This window comes from Equus asinus, unplaced genomic scaffold, assembly GCF_041296235.1.
Source record: "Equus asinus isolate D_3611 breed Donkey unplaced genomic scaffold, EquAss-T2T_v2 contig_536, whole genome shotgun sequence".
Classification (NCBI taxonomy): domain Eukaryota; kingdom Metazoa; phylum Chordata; class Mammalia; order Perissodactyla; family Equidae; genus Equus; species Equus asinus.
Window position 1 is genome coordinate 740 of NW_027225223.1, and position 22,718 is coordinate 23,457.

Below are 22,718 nucleotides of genomic sequence, written 5' to 3' on the forward strand. Positions count from 1 at the left end.
TAAAAAGAAAAAAGTTCAAGGTAGTAGTTGTAGCAGTGTGGAAGGCGATGGGGGATGGGATTAAGAGGAACACAGAGGTGCCTTCAAGGCACTGGTAGTATCCTATTTCTTCAGATGGTTGGTAATTACCCAGTTGTTCATATCACTGGTGTTCTTCAAACTTACACATGGTTGTAAATATTTGTATGTGTATTCAGTATTTATTTTTAAAAACTTTTAGATTATATCAAAACCGACATATGACAACTTATTGATAGAAGTTTTCCTGGTTTATTTCAGTTACCATCCTTGTTCTTCTGTGGGCTGTAGTGTGGTCAATTACTGGCAGTGAATGTCTTCCTGGAGGAAACCTATTTGGAATTATAATCCTGTTCTATTGTGCCATCTTTGGAGGGAAACTTTTGGGGCTCATTAAGTTACCTACGTTGCCTCCACTACCTCCTCTTCTTGGTAAGTACCAAACACTTCCTGTGTCCTTCAGAGTAAATCATATTTTTAAAATAGTAGTTTGGGAAATAAAGGAATAAACTATTTCTGTATTTGCTGTGCTGGCCCTTAAAGCTGATTGTTAAATTGTGATGAGTTTTATGAGCCAGTTGGTAAACAGCAATTTGAAAATTAAATTATATATACTTACAATTAAATAACTTGCATTAAACACAAGAGCAATACTCAAACCAATCACTTCTTAATTATTTTACTACATTTTCCTCTTATCTCTCCTCTTGAGATTATGGAAATACTATATCACGGTGTGTCACTGCCCATCTGTTCCCAGCTCCACGTTCAATGACGTCAGGTTGGTAGGTTAACATCAGCCCTGGTAGAAGTATCTGTAATACAGAAATCAGCAAATGCTGCAGCCCAGGGCTTAATATGTTGTCAGTCACTCACATCATTGACAAACGAGTGAAGTTCCAACATGTATTACAAAACTATTCTTCCAGAGGCCATGAGAACTGTGCAGATACGACACGTAAAAATTAGTCTTAAAACTAGGTATTATATCTTTAATGTTTCTTTTAAAAATTCCATATTACAAAATTTCAGTGTACTACTTTCAGTATACCACAAAAGACATTTTGTGTCCCTTTCTCACAGATTTATAAATCATTAAGTTTTATTTAAAAACCATGTACCTTTTACACATGCATATTTGCACACATCTCCTTTTTTTATTTCAAAAGATTGGCCCTCGGCTAACATCTGTTGCCAATCTTCTTTTTTTTTTATTTCTTCTTCTCCTCAAGGCCCCCAGTACATAGTTGTATATTCCAGTTGTCGGTTCTTCCAGTTCCTCTATGTGGGACACCACCTCAGCATGGCCTGATGAGCGGTGCTAGGTCAGTGCACAGGATGCAAACCAGTGAGACCCTGGGCTGCCAAAGCAGAGTGCATGAACTTAACCACTCAGCCACAGGGCCAGACCCCCCCCCACACACACATTTCCTAAGTAAAAATTTTTTTCTATTAGTGAGGACCTCAGGATTGGTTAACATAGACCAAAATTATTTTCTTGTGAATTTGTGGTGAGCAATTGAAACTAAATGTAAAAAGAAGTAGAATTATTTACATCTTACTCTACACTGTTTCTCAATATATTTTTCAATTTAGGTAAAATTCAAGTTATTTCACTTAATTCATATTGTTTATCATGGGTGCTTTTTGTTAAAGTTTTTAATTGAATTATTATGACAATGGGTTGTTTCTAGGCCAGCCCGGTGGTGTAGTGGTTGAGTTCCGTGCACTCTGCTTCAGTGGCCCAGGTTCGTGGGTTCCGGTCCTGGCTGTGGACTACACCCTTGTCAGCTATGCTGTGGTGGCGTCCCACATACAAAATAGGGGAAGCTTGGCACAGATGTTAGCTCAGGGCAAATCTTCCTCACCAAAAAACAAAAGGGGGGCTGTTTCTAAATATGCCTGTGTGCTATGATAAAGGGTTGGCAAACCATCTCTTCTTGTAAATAAGATCTTATTGGAGCACACTCATGCTCATTCATTTACATATTGTCTGTGGCTGCTTTTATACTACAGTGGCAGGGCTGAGAACTTATAACAGACACCATGTGGCCCACAAAGCCTGCAGTGTTTCTTGTATGGCCCTTTACAGAAAATGTTTACTAACCCCTGCATCTAAGTCAGAGCTTCTCACACTTTATTATCCAGAGAATGACCTTGGATCTTGTTAAAATGCAGACTCTAATTCAGTAGGTCTGGGGTGAGGCCTGAGATTCTGCCTTTCTAATAAGCTCAAAGACCACACTTTCCACAGAAAAATCATAAGTTTTCAAACCTGGCTGCACGTAGGAATCATCTGGGAAATTTTTAAAAAGCTGATGCCTGGGACCCACCCCAGAGATTCTGAACTAATTGAATGAGTAGCCCTGGGTATCAGAATTTTTAAAAGCTCCCAGGTGATTCTAATATGCAACCTAAGTTGAGGACTACTGTTCTAGACGCCATGAAAAGGCCCTTTACACCTCATCCTTCTCTTTTCCACTCCATGCCTGTTATTGCAACAAGCAAAATACACATGTTGCAAAATGATAAATCCTTGGGCTTTGTGATTACATGAAATCTCCTGAGGTCACTGAAATCATTCTTAAAAGTCACGTACGTAATGTGTCTTACCATCCCTTTCTATAGTGGTACGTTTGTGACAGAAGTTTACTGGCTCTTAGCGTATTAGGGCCAGTATCTAAAACTGAAACATTATCTGAATCCATAAAGAAGACTTGTTAAGGCAGACATGTGTGGTGATTGCCTATTCCATATTTTTAAAAATTCATTGAAATAATTGCCAGAGATGGAGGATGAAGGAGCATTTTTTATTCCAAAAATGAATGTGAAAACAACTTTCCTAGGACACTGTTTCCTTTGCTGATGGTCTGGGTTGCTGGAAATTTTTTTCAATAATGATTTGCTTCAAAATAACTTGAGAGTAGATGAAATAAGATTGGCCATGTATTGATAATTTTTGCATGTTTTAAAAAATTTCCGTAATAGAAATTAAGGAGGAAAGAAGAATACTCCTTATCAAAGAAGGTATTCTTTTCTCCACACCCAAGGGAAAGGCCCCCCCAGGGGCTCAGAGGCCAGAGGGGGCGCCTTCCTAATCACAGTCAGGTGGCCACATCAACGGAGGCCATCGGCAAACAGAACTGTCTCAGGGAAATTGTTTGTACATTCATCTCAGAAATGAAAAATGCTCCTTCATCCCCTCCAAAACTCCAAAAGAAACTCCTACATATTTGTGAGTTCTTATTAGACTATTATTCCTTTTGATTTCAGGTAGTTGTATGCTATAATCAATTTAGGGCTGGTTTAGATTCACATTTTAAGTTTCAGTAAAGAACTGTTGACAAATTAATGAAATGTAAGGTTAGTGCAGCATTTTTGGCTGGTAATTCATTAATATCTATAAAAATGATATACACTGTACCCTGGAGCCTAACATTTCCACTGCTAAGAATTATCCTATGGATATACTTGCACAAACCTACAAATATGTAAGCTCTATGTGGACAAGGCCCATGTTGGTGTAGCTCGCCTCTGCATTACCAGGGTAGAGTAAGGGTCTGGCATGCAGTTAATAAATACTGTGCTCATTTCAGCACTGTTTGTAATGAAAAGTCTGGAAAGTTCCTTCAAGTCCCTTACTTAGTCCAAAAATTATGGTACTTCCACACAACGAGAAACTATTCCAACTATTAAAAAAAACAAGGCAAATATATATGTGCATCATTGGGAATATGTCCACGATATATTGTTAAGTGGAAAAGAAACAGATTATACAATGGTATTTAAACATGCTCTCATTTGTGTCCAGTGCAAAAGAGCACACGTACACACACACAGAGAAGCATGCTTTAATAGGTAGAGAAACTTTCTGGAAGGGCACAGAAAACTCTGGACAGTGGAAACCTTTGGGGAATGAAGCTGGAAAGTTGCACTTGGGGTAGGACATGTACTGGTCACTTTACATTGTCTGTCATGGTTTAATTTTATCATGAGCAAATATATTATTATTCTTTTAAAAACAGCTATTGTAGGCTGGTTCTTACTTTCAAAAATTCTAGAAAGATCATGACTGCAGAATTCATAACTTCTTCTAGATTAAATGGCAGCAATGAGAAATGCCTGGAAGAGATGCTTCCTTGCCTAATGGTGTCTGGAACAAGTCACAAAAAGCTATACTTGTAATTCATCTCTATTCTCATAGCTTACATATAAAACAACCCAAAGTTAGTAAATTTATTTAGTCCTTTGAAGTGTGGTCCATATAAGGACGTGGTAAGAAAAGAGTCCTGCTGGAGAAGAACGGAGTGTGGACGGCTTGCAGTCTCTGAGGAGAAATCCTTCCCCTATCTGGGCATGTGGTATCAGGGAGGGCAGGATTCTCTGACAAACTACCCGGCTTCCTCAGGCACACTCAACTACTTGCAGTTCCCAGAATGTGTCACACTTTCCCTTCATACCTTGGAAGAAACTGTTATTTCTCCCAGAAACTTCTCAACTTCTCCAGCCCCTTCTTCATTCCCCTTCCCCTTCTTTGGCCCCTGCTGACTCACCCTTCCTTGTCTCAGCTTGTATAAGGCCTCCTCATGCTTCCATAAAATTGAGGTTGCCCCCATAGACTGAAAGCTTGTTGAGGGATAGTACTGAGCCTTTGTTCATTGCAATATCTCTAATACCTACTATAGTGTCGAAAGTACCGAAGGCATTTGATAAATGTTGAATGGCTGAAGGAAAGAAGAGCCACCAGCTGACATGACAGAACAATGTCTATTTCATGATAACTCACTTCTAAGCCTTTGCAAAGCAGGTTATATGTTTTTTATTAAATTATCTGGTTTGAAAATAGGTAAAATAGAGCCCATATAGGTATTGATATTTCAAGTAATCTGGCATGGTAAATAATTTTAGAATCTTTCTGCTGTTTGCATACAAAGAGATGACTGAATTGGGCCTTGTATTAAAACATTTTATATTCAGAATTTGATCATACTTTCTACCCAAATACTACATCCTGTTTCTCTCTTTCAGGTTCAATTATTAATGAATTATTAATTATTCTAATCTTTCATTTTTATCTGCATATTAAAGCCTTTTCTTAGCTCCTGTAATTTTTTTTTTCATCAAAAGTTTGACATAATTTCATCTAAGGACTAAGCATAAAAGAAGTGGTTCCTGGGATTATAATCCTGGGATAGTCTCTTCTACATCTAAAGTACTGAAAATATTTTCTGTATTTGAAAACTAAAGATTTGTTTGATTTCTCCATCCCAGGCATGCTGCTTGCTGGGTTTCTCATCAGAAATATCCCTGTCATCAATGATAACGTACAGATCAAGCAGAAGTGGTCTTCCGCTTTGAGAAGCATAGCACTATCTGTCATATTGGTTCGTGCTGGCCTTGGGCTTGATCCACAGGTATTGAAGTATAAATTTCTAATTATTGACTTGGAATTTTGTTCTTCCAATATTGCAAGTATTTAGAATGACTGAGCTTTAGGAAATGGATGTGGACACTTTGCACAGCATTCAGAACGACAGAATGAAATTTATTTCATACAGGACTGTCCCCAAAAGATGTTCCCATACTCTCTCTTGGAGAAAGGTGGAGTTACTGTCTATCTAGGGACAGCACCAAGAATAAAGGCTCCCCTTTTCTCTGACAGAGATACAGGCCGTAGTTATAAATAAGGGTTGTGAGAGAGAAGACATCATATTTTTGGTGTGGAAAGCCCTATACGAGTGTTTAGGACTAACTATGCTGGCTCAGAAAACTGCCTAGCATACAGAATGAGTCTCAAAGTGTGCTTTTTTCGTGTTTGCTTTTGAAAGCAGGAATGAATGTTCTTGAGGATTGCCTTTACATCCGGTTCATTCTGGGGCCACAAATTATACATATGGCCAACACCGAGACGGTTAGATCAGCTAGTGTGGAGGTTATGAGCACAGACTCTGAAAGCAGCCTGGCCGAGCTCAAACCAAGCTCCACCACTCACTAATTTCATGATCTTGGAGAACAGCTTTAACTTGTGCCTTTTTGGATGAGAAAATCTAAACAATGATGATAATATTATCCCCTGTGTCATAGGTTGCTATGAGGACTAATAAGCCAACTCTAAAACACTTAGAACACTGAAATGTTTGTTAAATAAAACTCATTACCTGGAAAATTCATGATGGATGATCCAGACAGTCTGAACACTGAAGAAAAAGCATTTAATGTCATTCTCTCTGTGTGTCTTTAGAGGGTTATTTCGTATGTCTATTTTTATATTTCAGGCCCTGAGGAAGCTGAAGGGTGTCTGTGTAAGATTAGCCATGGGTCCCTGTCTTGTGGAGGCATGCTCATCTGCTCTTCTTGCCCACTTCCTAATGGGTTTGCCGTGGCAATGGGGATTTATACTGGGGTAATGATTTTTCTTTGTCGTATGAAAATACACACGGACATTTAGGACTTTCTCTGACGCTATACAAGTGAATGCATAATATTTTCGTAAGGACATCAGAAAATACAATACAGATATTCCAGCATAATATTATGACTATTAATATACCAGCATATAAACATTATAACTTCAAAATATAGTGTATGTCTTTGTAGGTGCTAACTTTGACAGTTTTATAATAATTTAAACTATTGAGGAAGTAATAGACTTTTATTATGCCTGATTCCATGCCAGTGAGAGATGCCAGATCTCTCCTCAAAGTCCATACAAAGGATAACGAATGCTCAACGGTGATCCACACCTAGCACAGGCCTCCTCCTCCTTTCACCAGGCTCTTATGATTATCTGTTCTGCTGTATTTTCCTCCTGCTGTTAGTTCTTTCTTCTTCTTCTTCTTCTTCTTCTTTTTTTTTTTGGTGAGGAAGATTGGCCCTGAGCTAACATCTGTTCCCAAGCTTCCTCTTTTCTTTTTTTTTCTCCCCAAAGGCCCAGTATATAGTTGTATATCCTAGTTGTAAATCCTTCTAGTTCTTCTATGTGGGATGCCACCACAGCATGGCTTGATGAGCAGTATATAGGTCCACACCAGGATCTGAACCAGCAAACTCTGGGCCGCCGAAGCAGAGCACATGAACTTAACCACTATGCCACTGGGACAGCCCCTGGTTCCTACTTCTAAGATTTAAGAGCCATAAGAAGTAAATAAATATGAAAGTACTTGGTAAGAATTTGGTGTTGGGGCCAGCCCCACGGCTCATGTTGAGGTGGCATTGGCGTCCCATATAGCACAGCCTGAGGCACTCACAACTACAGTCTACAACTATGTACTGGGGGGCTTTGGGGAGAAAAAAGAAAAGATTGGCAACAGATGTTAGCACAGGTGCCAATCTTTAAAAAAAATAATAATAATTTGGTGCTGATAAGTAGGCAAGAAGTAAGAACTACTTACTTCTCACGGTTAACACTCTCGAGCTATACTGCCTAGATTCAAATCTCGGCTCTGACTTTCCAGTATGTGATCTTCGGCAAATTACCTAATCTCTTTGTGCCTCCATTTCCTCATTTGCAAAACAAAGATAATGATTGTAGCTACCTCATAGGGTGGTTGTGAGGATTAAATTAGTTAATATATGTGAAGTGCTTAAAATGGTGTTAGGTACATAGTGAGCTTCATAAATGCTTTCTGCTATCCTACTGCTGCCGTTATCAGTGTCACTGTTACTGTCACTATGGCCTTCCTCTTCTAATCTGTTGTCTGATTTTTACATGCCAGGTCCTGATAGAAGGCCTCGCATCACTGGATTCCAATCCAAAAAGTCCATGGCCGTGTTTTTCAAACCTCATGCCGTGGATGTTTTGTTTAGATAGAAGGCAGATTCCTGGGGCCTCACCCCATTAGGTCTCCCAGACCAGCCGTAAATACAGATTTCAGACAGGCTGCGTAGTCCCAACGCAAGTTGTCCATGGCCACGCTCAGAAGAAGTGTTCTGTAGAACTTGTAGCTGTGCGTGTGTTTCTGTTTGGGACCTCACTGCCTTTGAAAGACTGTAATTGTCTAAAGTGTAACCTCTGAAAGAGTGGAGGTTATTATAATTTCACTAATAATAGTAATAATGAAGAAGATGCTATCATAAATATTTAAAGTGCTGCCTGCTTAGTTTTGTCTTAGGTGCTGTGTCTCCAGCTGTGGTGGTGCCTTCAATGCTCCTTTTGCAGGAAGGGGGCTATGGTGTTGAAAAAGGTGTCCCGACCTTACTCATGGCTGCTGGCAGCTTTGATGACATTCTGGCCACCACTGGCTTCAACACGTGCTTGGGCATGGCCTTTTCCACAGGTAAACTGATCAGTTCATGTGTGCTGTTCTCTTATGCTCTAGCGACATAGATATGATGTTGTGAGTGTGGCATATTTCCTTGATAATTGATTAAGGCAAATTAAAATAGAAAAAGCAACTCCAAGAGTTAGTTCTATACCTAAGGAGAAACCAGTGGCTTCTTGTCTTTACTCCCTTCACCCTCTAAATATAAAATGCTCAAGTACTGTGGTAGGTGCGTGAGGGGGCTTCAAAAGAGCAAAGTCGAAAGAAGGAGAACAGCTTCTGCATGCAGCCACCCGGGAGGGTCAGCCTTCGAGACTGCGCACAGAGGGTGAGCAGGTGTTTCAGTGAGCACAAAGGACAAAGTAGTCCAAGTGGGAGGGACAGTTTCTGTTCTCTCGTCTTTAACATTTTAGGGGAAATAATTATTTTAATGTGTATCTTATTAATACTTAATAACTGTCTGATACAGACATATTTTGTTTTAAGTAGTAATAAAACAGGAACTTAAGGCATTTTTTCCCTACTGTTATTCAACACCTTTATTATCCTTTGGGACAGCACACATTTAAGTTCACTTTTTAATCTGTTTCCAAGACTGGAAGATAAGATTTGCAATTTCATATTATTGACAAAATGTAATTGTGGGCTAAGTTTAGCTTCAGATTATTTAGTGGGAACACACCTTAGAAAGTCTTGTGTTCTCAGTCTCTCTGCCCCATGGTTATCCTCCCATTTTATGACTATATTTGACGTATGCCAATTACCTAGTACTTCACCTCTTCCCACACCCTGAAGTTGCCTTACGTCTAGTCCCCACCGTGTATCACTGGTGAATTAATCTTCTCAAAGCATTGTTTTGATAGTCTTACTTTCTTGTTCAAGCACCAGCAAGGATTCTCTATTACCAATTAGGTCGAATCTACACCCTTGTCTCTATTTTAACTCTACTGTACCTGTCCAATCGTACATTCTCCCTGCTTCCTGGTATACACCTTTAAAACAATAGTTCTCAGCCTCAGCTGCACACTATAATTACCTGGGAACTTTTTAAAAATACTCATATGTGGGCCCTACCTTAGGCCACTTAAATCATAATCTTTGGGAATGGAAACCACAGCTTTAGAGCAACAGAGTTTGCATTAAAATCACACAGGAGCAGGGTAGGGAGGGCCGTGGGGAGTGGCTGCTGGGGTTTTCATAATCTGAGGGGTGGGGGTGGGGGTGGGGCTAGCCTGAAGAACCTTCCTACTTGACAATACTCTGTACCCTCTGCCCTGCCCTACTAAATGCAGTCCTTAGACCATCTGGATAGGAGCTACCTGGAGCCTCTTTAAAATGTGGATCCCAGGCCCGGCCAGACTTACTGCATCAGAATTTTCAGAGGTGGGGCCCAAGAAGTCTTTTTTTCTTTTAAACAATCTTACTATACGGGAGACTGAAAGTGGTTAGTTACTTTCTACACATTTATAGTAAATTATTTACTGTAATATCTTGCAACGTATACTATTATCACAGATAAATGTTTTTGACAGTCACACTATTACCTAATAGAGAGCTGTCCTAGCTAAATAAAACTACTACAGAGGTAATCATTTTTTTAAATACAAGAGATAATTGAAACTGTAGGGGAGGAAAAACCGTTTCCCACACCAGGTTCGTTGACTGGGGCCCTGTAATCAGACTGACAAGAGACAGACTAACAAGAGAAAAACAGTTTATTAACGTGTGCATTGTGCTTACACAAGACCTCAAAGATGAGTAAGTCAAAGGAGCGGTCAGAATTTGGGCTTGTTCAGCATTTTAGCAAAGAACAATAATTATGTGGAGAAGCACAAGATAAAGGAGCTTTGAGCTTCTAGAGGCAGCAAATTGTGGGAAAAGAAACATATGGGGACCTAACGGTAGATAAGGGCTTGTTTTAGCAAAGTTTGTGATGTGAATTCCTCTGGTGCTGTCTTGGGGCTGATAAGGGCCCATAAGTGTCCCAAGTTGTCTCAGTGATTAACTTCTGTCCTTCCTGGTAAAAAGGAGAGGGGACACCTTTATGAATGTATGTCCTGCTTTTGGGCAAATAGTGAGAGGGCAGAGAGCTTTTCTTATATCTGCTTCTTCTCAATTGCCTTCAACTCAGAATAATCCTTATGCCCCAGTGGCATATTTGGGGTGACATATTGTGTACTCTAAACCACAATGACAAAAACCCACAATAACTAGTTAGTACATTTTTTCTTAGAATAGTGTGTGAAGAAGGGCTTTATGTGTTGAACAACTTTTTTTTTTTTTGAGGAAGATTAGCCCTGAGCTAACATCTGCTGCCAATCCCCTTTTTTGCTGAGGAAGGCTGGCCCTGAGCTAACATCCTTGCCCATCTTCCTCTACTTTATATGTGGGACGCCTACCACAGCATGGCTTGCCAAGTGGTGCCATGTCTGCACCCGGGATCCAAACTGCCAAACCCTAGCCGCCAAAGCGTAATGTGTGAACTTAACCATTGCACCACTGGGCCGGCCCCTTTGAGCAACTTTAATATAATTTTCTGCACAATGTGTTCACAAAGTTTTTTTAATTAAAGTTTCCTAAGTTCTGTATGATATGGGGGAAAATATTGGTTCTACTTACCTCTCTATTATTTCAAAGAAGCTGAGTAAGAAATAAAGATTCTTCTAAGAGCAATTTCAAAAATAATTTGTTTTCAGTTTGCTTTTAGAATAAACATTCAAGAAGGAATGAGTCCTTTACACTCATCATAGTAAGAAAAGATTCTTGATTTTAATTCTCAAATTAAGTTCCTGTATTCTATACATATCAAACCTACTAAAATCAGTGTACATTTGTTATTTTAAAATCAGGCTCGTAGGGCCAGCCCTGTGGGGTAATGGTTTAAGTTCGTGTGCTCTGCCTTAGTGGCCCAGGATTCGTGGGTTCAGATCCCAGGCACGGACATAGCGCTGCTCTTCAAGCCATGCTGTGGCGGTGTCCCACATAAAATAGAGGAAGACTGGCACAGATGTTAGCTCGGCGACAATCTTCCTCAAGTAAAAAGAGGAAGATTGGCAACGGATGTTAGGTCAGGGTCAACCTTCCTCACACACAAAAAAATCAGGCTATTAAATGGCTGTTTGAAAACTAGATCAGTCTACTCACCCAGCCTATGCATATCATACCAATTAGCTCTGAATCATGAATTTTATCTTTCATATTTTCTTAGGCCCTTTAGGTAAAGTTTTTTGAAGTAAATGTACAAAAAAGTGCACAAATCATAGTTTATGCCTATTTTGAAGTTTATCTCTAATAATGCATACCTTTCTTATAAGATAGGCCCATTTTATTAGACACTTTAAGTCACATATATTTAAGACTGTGGAGAGCAGGAAATATCTGTAAACTTTTCCTTCTGTGTAATCAGATGCTTTGTGTGATGATTGAAGTAAAGTCTTTGTATTTATGGATTTAGAGTTCTGACTGAAGATTTTTTTTTATGTGTGTCTAAGGTTCCACGGTTTTTAATGTCCTCAGAGGCATTTTGGAGGTAGTAATTGGTGTGGCAGCTGGGGCTCTTCTTGGATTTTTTATTCAGTACTTCCCAAGCAGTGACCAGGTAAAGGAAACCATCTGTGGGAAAGTCGTGCTCTAAAATGTCACGGGAAAACATTCTGGAACACTCCCTCAGAGCCATGTGAAGGACGTGATTTAGCAAATGACCCCCATTTTAAAACTGCTTGCTGCTCTGTCAGTGCTGTCTGTGAGGCTTAGGAAGACAGCTAAACCTTGAAGATGTTAATGCAGTCCTGGGATTTTCTTCTCCTATTTATATTCTGTACACTTCAGCTTGCACTGTAAAACAAATAACATGAATTCCAAACTAATAGGATATGCAAGTCTTATTTTTATTTTCATTTTTTTGAGGAAAGATTAGCCCTGAGCTAACATCTGCTGCCAATCCTCCTCTTTTTGCTGAGGAACACTGGCCCTGAGCTAACATCCGTACCCATCTTCCTCTACTTTATATGTGGGACGCCTGCCACAGCATGGCTGGACAAGCAGTGCATAGGTTGCACCTGGGATCCGAACTGGCCAACCATGGGCCGCCGAAGTGGAACGTGCGAGCTTAACCACTGCTCCACCCAGCCAGCCCCGCAAGTCTTATTTTTTTAATTAATTTATTTTTTATTTTTATTATTATTCATAATACTCAACTAAATCAAGATATAAAATGGTTCTTTGGGCCCACGGTTTTAGTGTCAAAATACCTTAGATTCTAATACTATCAAATAGATAGACCTTAACATTTCATTAAAATATAGTCTCTTTCTCACCGAGTAGATTGAAGTTCTTTACTGTACATAGTGATTCTTAATGAGAAACAAAGGCTTGTTTGTTTTCCTTTACCCTCTTTAGTCTCTTCTGATAGGTAAACATATAAAAACCTTTTCTTTTCTAAAAGAATTGGTGTTATTTTGAGATTTCAGAGCATTTTGAATGGAATTCAAATCTTAACTGAAGTAAAACTTTAATTAAGAAAATTAATGTTTGCATTATCAGAATGTATGTTGATTTGAATTTTTATTGTGCTGCAAAAAAACTCCAAGTAAAATAGTCTGTAAAAGATTTTATGAATGCATAAAAGAAAATTCAAGGATTTTCTAATTATGCAACAAAGTACAAAGAAAAATGATGGCTTACATTTTGTTGCTTACTGTGTATAAAATGACAGGTGAGTTGAGTAAAGTCCCGCTGTGCTCATCAGGGCAGCGACTATCTACATGCAGCTCCAGCAGACACAGGACATTTCCAGAGACAGTACAGACATAGAAATTTCCAGCATCACTGATCGTTCTGTTGGGAAGCGCTGATCTAGTGCAATCCACACAATAACCCATGAAGAGAATACCTTTAATATGACCATTTCACTGCTGAGGCTCAGGGAGAGATGACTTAAACAAGGTCACGTAGCTAGAACGCCGTAGAGCTGGGTATGAACTCAGTTCATCCACTGCCAGGGCCTGTGCGCTTCCAGTCGAACCCTTCTAAGGACCTGCTGCCTTCTAAAGCAATCAAGAAGTTTAAAGGCTGAACAGGGACAAGTAACGAAAGAGAGGAGCACATTGCTTAGATTTTAAAAATCAACACCACAGACTCCTCTCAGTCTACAGCCACCTAGAGTTTCTTGGTATTCAAAGATTTAGAAAGAAGAACTGGAGAGCATCACATTAAAGAGTAAATAGAGAACCTAAAAATAATAGAGATATCATATCTTTAAGCTTCACAAAAACCCCATGATGTAACTGCTTTCAAGGAGGAGGAAACAAAGCTTGGAGAGGCTAAGTAATATGGCAACTGCATAGCCAATGGTGGGAAAGAGCTTGCATTTTAACCCTAATTTGTCCACTTCCAAAGCCCACACACTCTTTTCTGCTGCTCCGTTCAGCCCTGCGGACTTCTGCGTCAATGACTTCAGAGGAGGCTCACTGAGGTTCCTGAACGGGGAAGCTGCATTTGTACACATGCTAACTCTACTTTTGTTAAGGAAAAGAAAGTAAATGTTATGTCATGCATTTATGTGCACAGATACAGACATTTTTATTTTCTACTAAGTCCTGAATATGGAAAAATCAATAATTAAAAATCAGTTCTATGAAATAATTGAGCTAATCCACGTTTTTTCTCCTCAAGGACAAACTTGTATGGAAGCGGGCGTGCCTTGTTTTGGGGCTGTCTGTGCTGTCGGTGTTCAGCAGTGTGTATCTTGGTTTCCCTGGGTCAGGAGGACTGTGTACGTTGCTCATGGCTTTCCTTGCAGGCATGGGATGGAGCAGTGAAAAGGTGAATTTCATTTTAAGTTCTTCTTCTCATGACTACTTTCTGATTAGATTAGTTTTTTTCCAGATACTTTCATAATATCAAGTTAATGAAATTAATCATAAGAGCTATTTTCTGTACATATACAAATGTATGCCCAAATGCACACATACACTTCCTTTTTTCCTGTTACATACCAATCTATAACTTGATGTTTTTACTTAAAATGTATCATGGTCATATTTCCATGATGCCTCCCTTATTCTTTGTAAGGGTTGCAGAGTATTGCATTGTATAGCTGTACTGTACTTTATTTAACCAGTTTCCTGCCTAAATTTAATTTAACAGACATTTAAATTGTTTCTAATTTTCTGCCAAGACAAAAAGTGCATCAATAAAATATCCTTGCATATACCACTAAGACACTATCAAGTCTAAGAAGCACCATTATTTTACATGCCACCAAGAGAGAAAAAGAATGCTGCCAATTAAACTATGACATCACTTCCTAATTTCAGAAATGAAAAAGTGTGTTTCTTAAAATCAACAAAATATAGCATATCTTTGAGTGTATCTATAGGATTAATTTCTAGAAATAGGATTTCTCTATGAAAGAGTATGCACATTGATACTTTTGATAGTATCAATTTGCCCTTTTTTAACGTATGCTTTTTAAAAATTTTTTGGTGAGGAAGATTGGCCCTGAGCTAACAGCTATTGCCAATCTTCCTCTTTTTTTCCTCCCCAAAGCCCCAGTACGTAGTTGTATATCCTAGTTGTAGGTCATTCTAGTTCTTCTATGTGGGACGCCGCCACAACATGGCCTGACAAGCGGTGTGTAGTAGGTCTGTGCCCAGGATCCAAACTGGTGAACCCAGGCCGCCAAAGCAGAGTGCACGAACTTAACCACTCAGCCATGCAGCCAGCCCCTTGAGTTGCCCTCTTAAACAGCAGTACCAATTTATATTCCCACCAACAGTTTGTGAAAGGATCTGTTTTTCTGATCTGTGTACTTTCAATCTTTAGATATTTTGCTAATCTGACAGGTGAAAAATGTTTCTCATTATTGATCTGATTTGTATTTCTTTACAAGTGGAGCTAATCATCTTGTCATATATTTACTAGCCAGTTTATTCAAAAGCCTGTGCCCATTTTTTACGATTGTCTGTTTTTCTTACTGACTTTCAAGATCATTAAAATTATTCATTTCCTTTATGTGTATTATGGAAATTAGCTGGTTGCCATTTATTTAATTTCAAGGTACATTTTTATGGATTTGAACTTGAGAGGATCATATACTATTCTGCTTCATGAAGAAATTAGATGTGGGTGACCTAAACTAAATACACATATATCATTTGGGAAAACCAAAGACAACTGTTGAAAATAATTCAGCTTAAAATAATACTACATGAAAAATATATGTTGATTATCAGTCCTGAGGTTGGGTGTGCAGTGCCCTGCAGGTGAGCGGTCTCTGCAGAGGTCTGTAGAGGCAGGGCTTCACTGTGGGCACATGGCACTCCGTTGGAGGCTTTCACTCTCGGGAGGCAAGACATGTGCAGTTGGGCATCCCTTTGCTGTAGAGGAGGGTGGATTGGTGGGGCTGCCTGGAGCCTTGTGTAGATAAGGGACTGAGGCCCCAGGAAAGCAGGCCGCAGTGGATTGGGCTTTGCAGGCAAGGAGCAAGGCTCTGCAGAGCCCTGCTGCAGGCACTGCATGGGCCCAGGGCTGCTGCGTCCTCCTGGGGAGGCTTGGCTGTAAGGCTTATTTCAGGTCTACTTTTTTTTCCTTAGCAGCACCCGTATTATTAAATTCTCCTTTGTGATTTCACGTAACTTAACATCTGACAAGAGGAAAGCTAAAACATAAACTTCCCAGTATAAATTGGGTCCTCTTATCATCCCTCATCTCTTGTAAACATTTGCTCTTGTCAAAATTTGCTTTTCCGTGGCTTCACTTTCCTTGCAGGCCGAGGCAGGTGATCACACATTGCTGTTCAGTCTCAGGTCTGATCTCAGCTCCCTGGCTCCTCGCTGAGCGCTCACTGCTGAGTGCCTTCCATCCTGCCTGGGCTGCTGACCAGCGCACTGCTCTCGGAGCACTCTGGCCCCCTTGTCCGGGACAGAGCTCGCAGTCTTCACTCCGTGAAGGCATGCCACTGTGTGTGCACTGTGACCCTTGTCGAGCATCTGGGAGCTTGCCTGACATTAGCATTTTACAAACTGTCCCTTCACTTTTGAATGGTAACCTTTTTTAGCATTTAAAAAAATAAATTACCAAAGAGAATATTGTTTAGAATAAAGTTTATTTGATTTCTGAGTATGAAAGCGGTATATGCTTATTGTAGAACTTTGAAAAATTTTTTAAAAGTCAGATAAAAGGAAAGAAAAAATGATTTGTAATTTCTCCACCTAAAGCCAACAGCTCTGTAAACTATTTTGGTTTATTTCCTTTCATTTATTCAACAGGAAAATTCTCAAATATGCTTGTAGTAAGTTTCTTCAAATTGAATTTTATAGGTAAATGCTTTCTGTTGTCACTTGTTTAAAAGTCTTCAAAAATTACAACCAACTCATTATATTATACTGTCATGGGTGAAAAGAGGGAAGAGAATTAATCAATTTTTATTGCCACTCCGTATGGCCCTGTGCTAGCCAGTGAGGGGATATTCTCATTTATTCTCATCAAAAAAACCTTTGAAAAAATATTACCATTTACATTTTATAGAGACTGTAAGTCAGAAGGACTTAAATAACATGTCCAAGGTCACAAAATTAGAAAGTGGCACTGGGATTTAACTCAGGTTTATCGACTCCAAAGTGACCAGAATATACCATCATTGTGCAGGGCACGTTTTTATGTTTCGACATCTATTCGAATAACATATAGCAAGTGTATTAAAAACATTATACTTCCAAACTTTGCAATTTCAGATTGTTTGTAAATTAATAAATGATAGGATAAAAAATAAACAGTGAAAAGGAACCATATCATTTGGAATAGAACATAAAAGAGTAGTTTTAGCAACAGACGTCGAGGGGAAGACGGGTGCCCACCGCAAGTGGACGTGAGCCACTCGCGCAGAAGACAAGGGAGGGGGCCCGGCCAGTTCCGGTTACACGATTCTTCAGAAAACGAGGATGTGAGTCATGTAGAAAAGACCGTTATAAACCAAACAAATCATCTGTTTTTCTGCATTTGCCATAACTTTGCCTGAATTGCCAGCAGCCTGGCTGATTACATAGAAGATCAATGTAATCCCAAAACCCGGAGAGAGAACTGACAGCTTTTTTTTTCATATTTACCTCTGGTTAATCTCCTATGTATGTCTCTTTACACACACACACACACACACACACACACACGTGGATGCACCATAAGCTTTTTAAAACCAGTCTCTGCTATTTTAAATTATGCTGAAATCCAATATCGTTTCCTTAGGGCAGATTCTTAATGCTAAATTTTTTGGGTCAAATAACATGAACATTTTTAGGTTTTTGACACGTATTACCAAACTGGTTGCTTTCTAGAGTTGTATCCATTTACTTTTCCACCAGTAATATGTGAGGTACCTATATCATTACATCGTCATCAGCTTAGAATAATGTTTATCCAACTTTAGCACCACCTGGAAGTCTTGTTAAATTGGACTTGTGGACCCCACTCCCGAATTTCTGATTTAGTTAGACTACGGTGGGGCCTGAGAATGTGTACTTCTGATCAGTTACCAGGTGATGCTGATGCTGCTTCCCTGGGGACCACACTTTGTGAAACACTGCCTTAGAATATTATTGTTTTTAATTTTTATCCTTACTGATAGTCAAAAGTGGTATCTTTTTTTGTTTTATGCCTCCTTGCTTAACAATAAAATTGAATGCTTTTTCATATATTTAGCTATTTGTATTTTTTCTTTTTCTTTGATAGGTTTTTTGTCCATTATCTCCTAAAGTTGAATGTACTGATTATATATATGATATTAGCCCTTTGTGCCTTTTTTTATTGTTCATTTTTAACACACAAATATCTTATAGTTTCACGTGGTCCGATCTATCAATCTCTTATTATGACCTTTCCTCAGTTTATTTTTTCTTAAAGATTCCTTTCCTAGTGAAATCTTACCTATGTTATCTCATTTATTCTTTGCAATAACCTTGAGAGGTAGATACGAGACCCATTTTACAAATGAGGATACCAAGGCCTAGAGATAGTAGATAGAGTGCCTAAGGTCACCAAGCTAATAAGTGGCAGAGCCAGGATGAAAACACACTGTTTGAGTATATGAAAATGATTTCCTAAAGACAGGGTAAAAAAACCTTCATTGAATCACTTATATGGCAGACACTCTCCATATCTTTTCTAATTTAGTACTCAGGCAAGTCCCTACTTCTGGAGGCACCAAATCAATGAGTCCAGGTTTTGGACTGCTTTTCCTCCTTGTTCCATGGTGTAGCATAGGGTCTGAGCACTCAGACTTCCTGGATTAAGCTCAGCCCTACACCTGAGTAGCTGTATGCCCATGTACAAAGTATCTGACTTCTCAGTCTTCGATTTCCATATCTCTCAAGTGGGGAATGATAATAGCAACAACTTCGTAGAGTGGAGGATTAAGTGAAATAATCTATATAAGGCAAAGTGCTTAGTCAGAACACACTAATAATTTTTATGACTATCTCTGAGCAGCACAATGTAATAAAAAGAGCATAAAATTTAATCTATGGAAATTGGGATTCCAGTCCCAGAGATTCTACTGTCTAGATGTGTAATCCCAAGCAAGTCACTTACCTTCTCTAATACTCAGTTTCCTCAACTGTACACTGAGAAAAATAATAATAATCACTAAAGAATTATTGTGGCTATTATGTGGGAAAATGGAAATAAAACACTTGTAAACTCAGTGCTGTAGCTATATTGTTGTTGAATTATGCTTTGACAAGCTACAATATTTTATAAAATTTTGTTTGCGCCTGTAGTTTTCTGACATTATCTCATACTTTCCTGCTTGGTTTTCCTTGTAATCTTGCCATTATTGTATTCAAATGCACTCACTTTTTTAAGGCCTTTTTCATCTATATTTTTCATCTGTTTTCAAATGCAGTGCTTCTTCTGATGACTTTAACAGCTACAGGATGTTTTTCTTGATATATTTTCAATCTTCTGAATCTTGAAATCTTCTCTCTAAGAAGAGAAGTGTCAGCTTAAGTAGATATTTAACTCATGATGAAACTTCTGTTTCTCTTAACTTTCTCTTTTTGTCCATAATGGAAAGTGATTTCCATTGTTGAAGATTCTTACTAATGGTGCATACAGATAGGTAAAGTGGCCTTAACTTTCAGTGGACACCACAGTCTTCATTCCTCTGAACTCATGTCTTCTTTTGTACTTAGCCTATTTGATGACTCCTTTTTCTTTCTTTTTTTTTTCCTGAGGAAGATTCACCCTGAGCTAATATCCATTGCCAATCTTCTTCTTTTTATTTTTGCTTGGGGAAGATTGTCACTGAGCTAACATCTGCACCAGTCTTCCTCTACTTTGTATGTGGGTCACCACCACAGCATGGCTGATGAATGGTGTAGGTCCACGCCTGGGATCTGAACCTGCAAACCTGGGCCACCAAAGTGGAGTGTGCCAAACTTAACTACCACACCACGGGGCCAGCCCCTCTATTTTCTTTATAAACAGATTCATTTTAGTTTTGAAGTTACAAAAAAACCCACAAGAAGGTACATTGTGGCTCCTCTCTCATCTTTAAGTTTTACAATATATAGGGCCATGTCTGATATTAAATTAGTCTACAGTATTACAATCAAAAACCAAATCGTGGGGCCAGCCCTGGTGGTCTAGTGATTAAGTTCAGCATGCTCCGCTTTGGTGGTCTGGGTTCAGTTCCCAGGCGCAGATGTACACCACTTGTCTATCAGTGGCCATGCTGTGACAGCAGCTCACATACAAAATAGAGGAAGACTGGCAACTGATGTTGGCTCAGGGCGAATCTTCCTCAGCGAGAAAAAAAAAAAAAACCAAATTGTGGCCTTTGTCCAAGTTTAGAAATAAAAACAATTTGATAGAGAAAACTCAATATGCCTCTGCTTTCATTGGAGTTCTCAGTACATGAAATACTTTCGAGGACTTCTGTTAAGCCATTAGTCATGGCAACAGAAGGCTAAGTAACCTAAAATTAATGGAGTTGATTTTTGTTCTTTACAACTATGGATATCAGCTAAAGTCTGAACTTTAGCTATGATATACTCTAAAAACTAAATTAAAAAGTAAAATTTAAAGATATGTAGAAGGGTGGCATCTGGACCTTAGTTTGGCAGACGATTCACTGTCATTAAGTGATAAAGGATCTTGGACGTTATCTAATGTAAACCTCTCATTTTACAAATGAGGAAAATTAGGTGCTGAGAGGCGAGTGGCTTGCAGTTGGTGTGTGGCAGAATTTGAACCTCAGTCATGATCTGATTCCTTACGATGTGAAAACATAACTTTATAATGATATAGGAATAGAACTATATAAATAAATCAACCAACCCCTCATATACGGTGTCTTTAAACATTTATAAACTAAGAGGAAATAGAATCTTCACCTTAATAAACATACCAGAAATAACAAAAATTAAGAAAATAGGGAAACGAGGTAATCCTCCTTTGTCAAACTGCTGAGTACGTAAATGAAAGTATAGATCCTTAGATGTGTAAAAATGGTAAAAAAATGTTAAAATGTCGTTCAAAAACATAGATTCTTATTAGTTGATTGAAAAAATCTGTTAAATGTAAATTCTTAGACACTGTTAAGGGTACTGCTAAATTGCCCTACAAAAAAAGCATTATCAATTTGCTCTCCTACCAATTGCTGAGTTTCCTTACAGTCTTATAAATACTAGACATTATTAAAACTTTTTAGTGTTTTTTTCCAATATGATGGCTCCCCCCCCCCAAAAAAATATATGGTATATCATTTTAATTTGTGTTTCTCTGATTACTGAGTTTTAGTATCTCATGTTTTTTGGCCCTTGTGTTTCTTCTGGTACAAATTACTTGTGCGTATGCCTTGCCCATTTTTCGATTAGGTTCTATGTCTGTTTCTTATTGATTGGATATTGCTCCTTATTCTGTTACACATAGTACAGATATTTTCCCCTGGTTTGTCACCTATCCTTTTTTATGGTTTCTTTTGCCACAAAATATTTTCGTTTTATTCTAGTCAATTATGTCAATCTTTTCCAAGGGTTTTTGTATTGTGTGTTATAAAGTTAGTACTTATATCAATTAGGGTCTTAGAAGGAATGAGAAACCATATAGTAACTGGAATAGGGAAAGCTTATTATTAACCATACTAGGGATTGTCTTGTAAGATGTAAAGAGGCCCCTAAAGAATATAGGAATAGCAGCTATAAACCCCTAGGGCTGAGATGCAGCATCCGCTTCCACCTCCCCACCCCACCCCACCTACTTCGGCACCCAGGGCTGAGAATCCAAGCCTTGTTAGAGCCTTGGTTCACTGGATGGCAGAGAAGTCACCATGGTACCCTGCCTGCAGAAGTTGCTGGAAATCTACCCTCTAAAGGTGTATGGGGTGGTATGTTGCCCAGGGCAGTTGGCTATGAAATCACCCGAGGAGGAGGCTGGGGGCAGCTGCTGACCGCTGAGTGCTGCTGGCCGCCATACACCCTAGGAGCCTGGCTCTGGAGAAGCCACCCGGGCTGCAGGACCCGGTGCGGAAGCATCCTGCTAGGAGGAGCCACCGAACCAGACGAGCGCCTTCCTCTTGGAGTAGCTCTTGGGCGCCCTCTAGTGGCAAAATTTAATATGGTCCAGCTAGCAAAGGGGAAAGACTTAAAAGGGTCCAGCTCCATCTTCTTTTTTTTTTTTTTTTTGAGATTTTATTTTTCCCAAGCCCCCCGGTACATAGTTGTGTGTTTTTAGTTGTGGGTCCTTCCAGTTGTGGCATGCGGGATGCCACCCCAGCATGGCTTGTTGAGCAGCGCCACGTCCACATCCAGAAATCGAACTGGCGAAACCCGCGGCCGCCAAAGCAGAGCGCGCGAACTTAACTACTCGGCCACTGGGCCAGCCCCTGGCTCCATCTTCTGCAGAGCAACAATTGAAAGGAGGATTTGGAGCCGAGGGGCAGTAAGTTAATAACTGGCACAGCACTTCACTATACCGGAATTTTATTTTTGTGCATGATTTGAGATAGTCATAAACAGTATTCTTTTATAATAAAATAAAATTGGAAACAACTTAAAGGTCTATTAATAAAGAAATGGTTGAATAAACTATGGTACTTCCATATCATACATTATTATGCAGCAATAAGGTGCATTTCTAGATATATGTATAAATATTACAAGATCTTTTAATCATATTGTTGAGTGAAAATTAACTATAAAGTAATACTAAGTATTATGGACACACACATCATGTATTCAGAAGTCGAAGTCCTCCTGAGATGACTTGATGAGATTCTTTATAGTTAACATCCTTTTGCAAACCAACACCAACGCACCTTATGTAATACCTTAACTGTTAGAAGTATCTTTATGCAATTTTTTGCTGTATTCTAGCTACCTTCTTATTTATAGATGCCACATAGATAAAGCCTATCTCAGGTCAAATTGACTCAGATTTCAAATT

General features: G+C 39.1%; 1 protein-coding gene across 1 annotated transcript in view; it reads left to right on the forward strand.

Moving 5' to 3' along the window:
• Positions 1-317: 317 nt before the first annotated feature.
• The window catches only part of LOC139044039 (sodium/hydrogen exchanger 9B2-like), a 29,495-nt gene continuing 7,094 nt past the window's right edge, over positions 318-22,718 (forward strand). The window contains exons 1-6 of the mRNA XM_070503645.1: positions 318-450; positions 5,290-5,432; positions 6,294-6,421; positions 8,119-8,294; positions 11,771-11,877; positions 13,953-14,102. Coding sequence (XP_070359746.1) covers positions 5,292-5,432; positions 6,294-6,421; positions 8,119-8,294; positions 11,771-11,877; positions 13,953-14,102 — 702 coding nt within the window. The 5' untranslated portion in view covers positions 318-450; positions 5,290-5,291. The remainder of the gene's footprint in view (positions 451-5,289; positions 5,433-6,293; positions 6,422-8,118; positions 8,295-11,770; positions 11,878-13,952; positions 14,103-22,718) is intronic.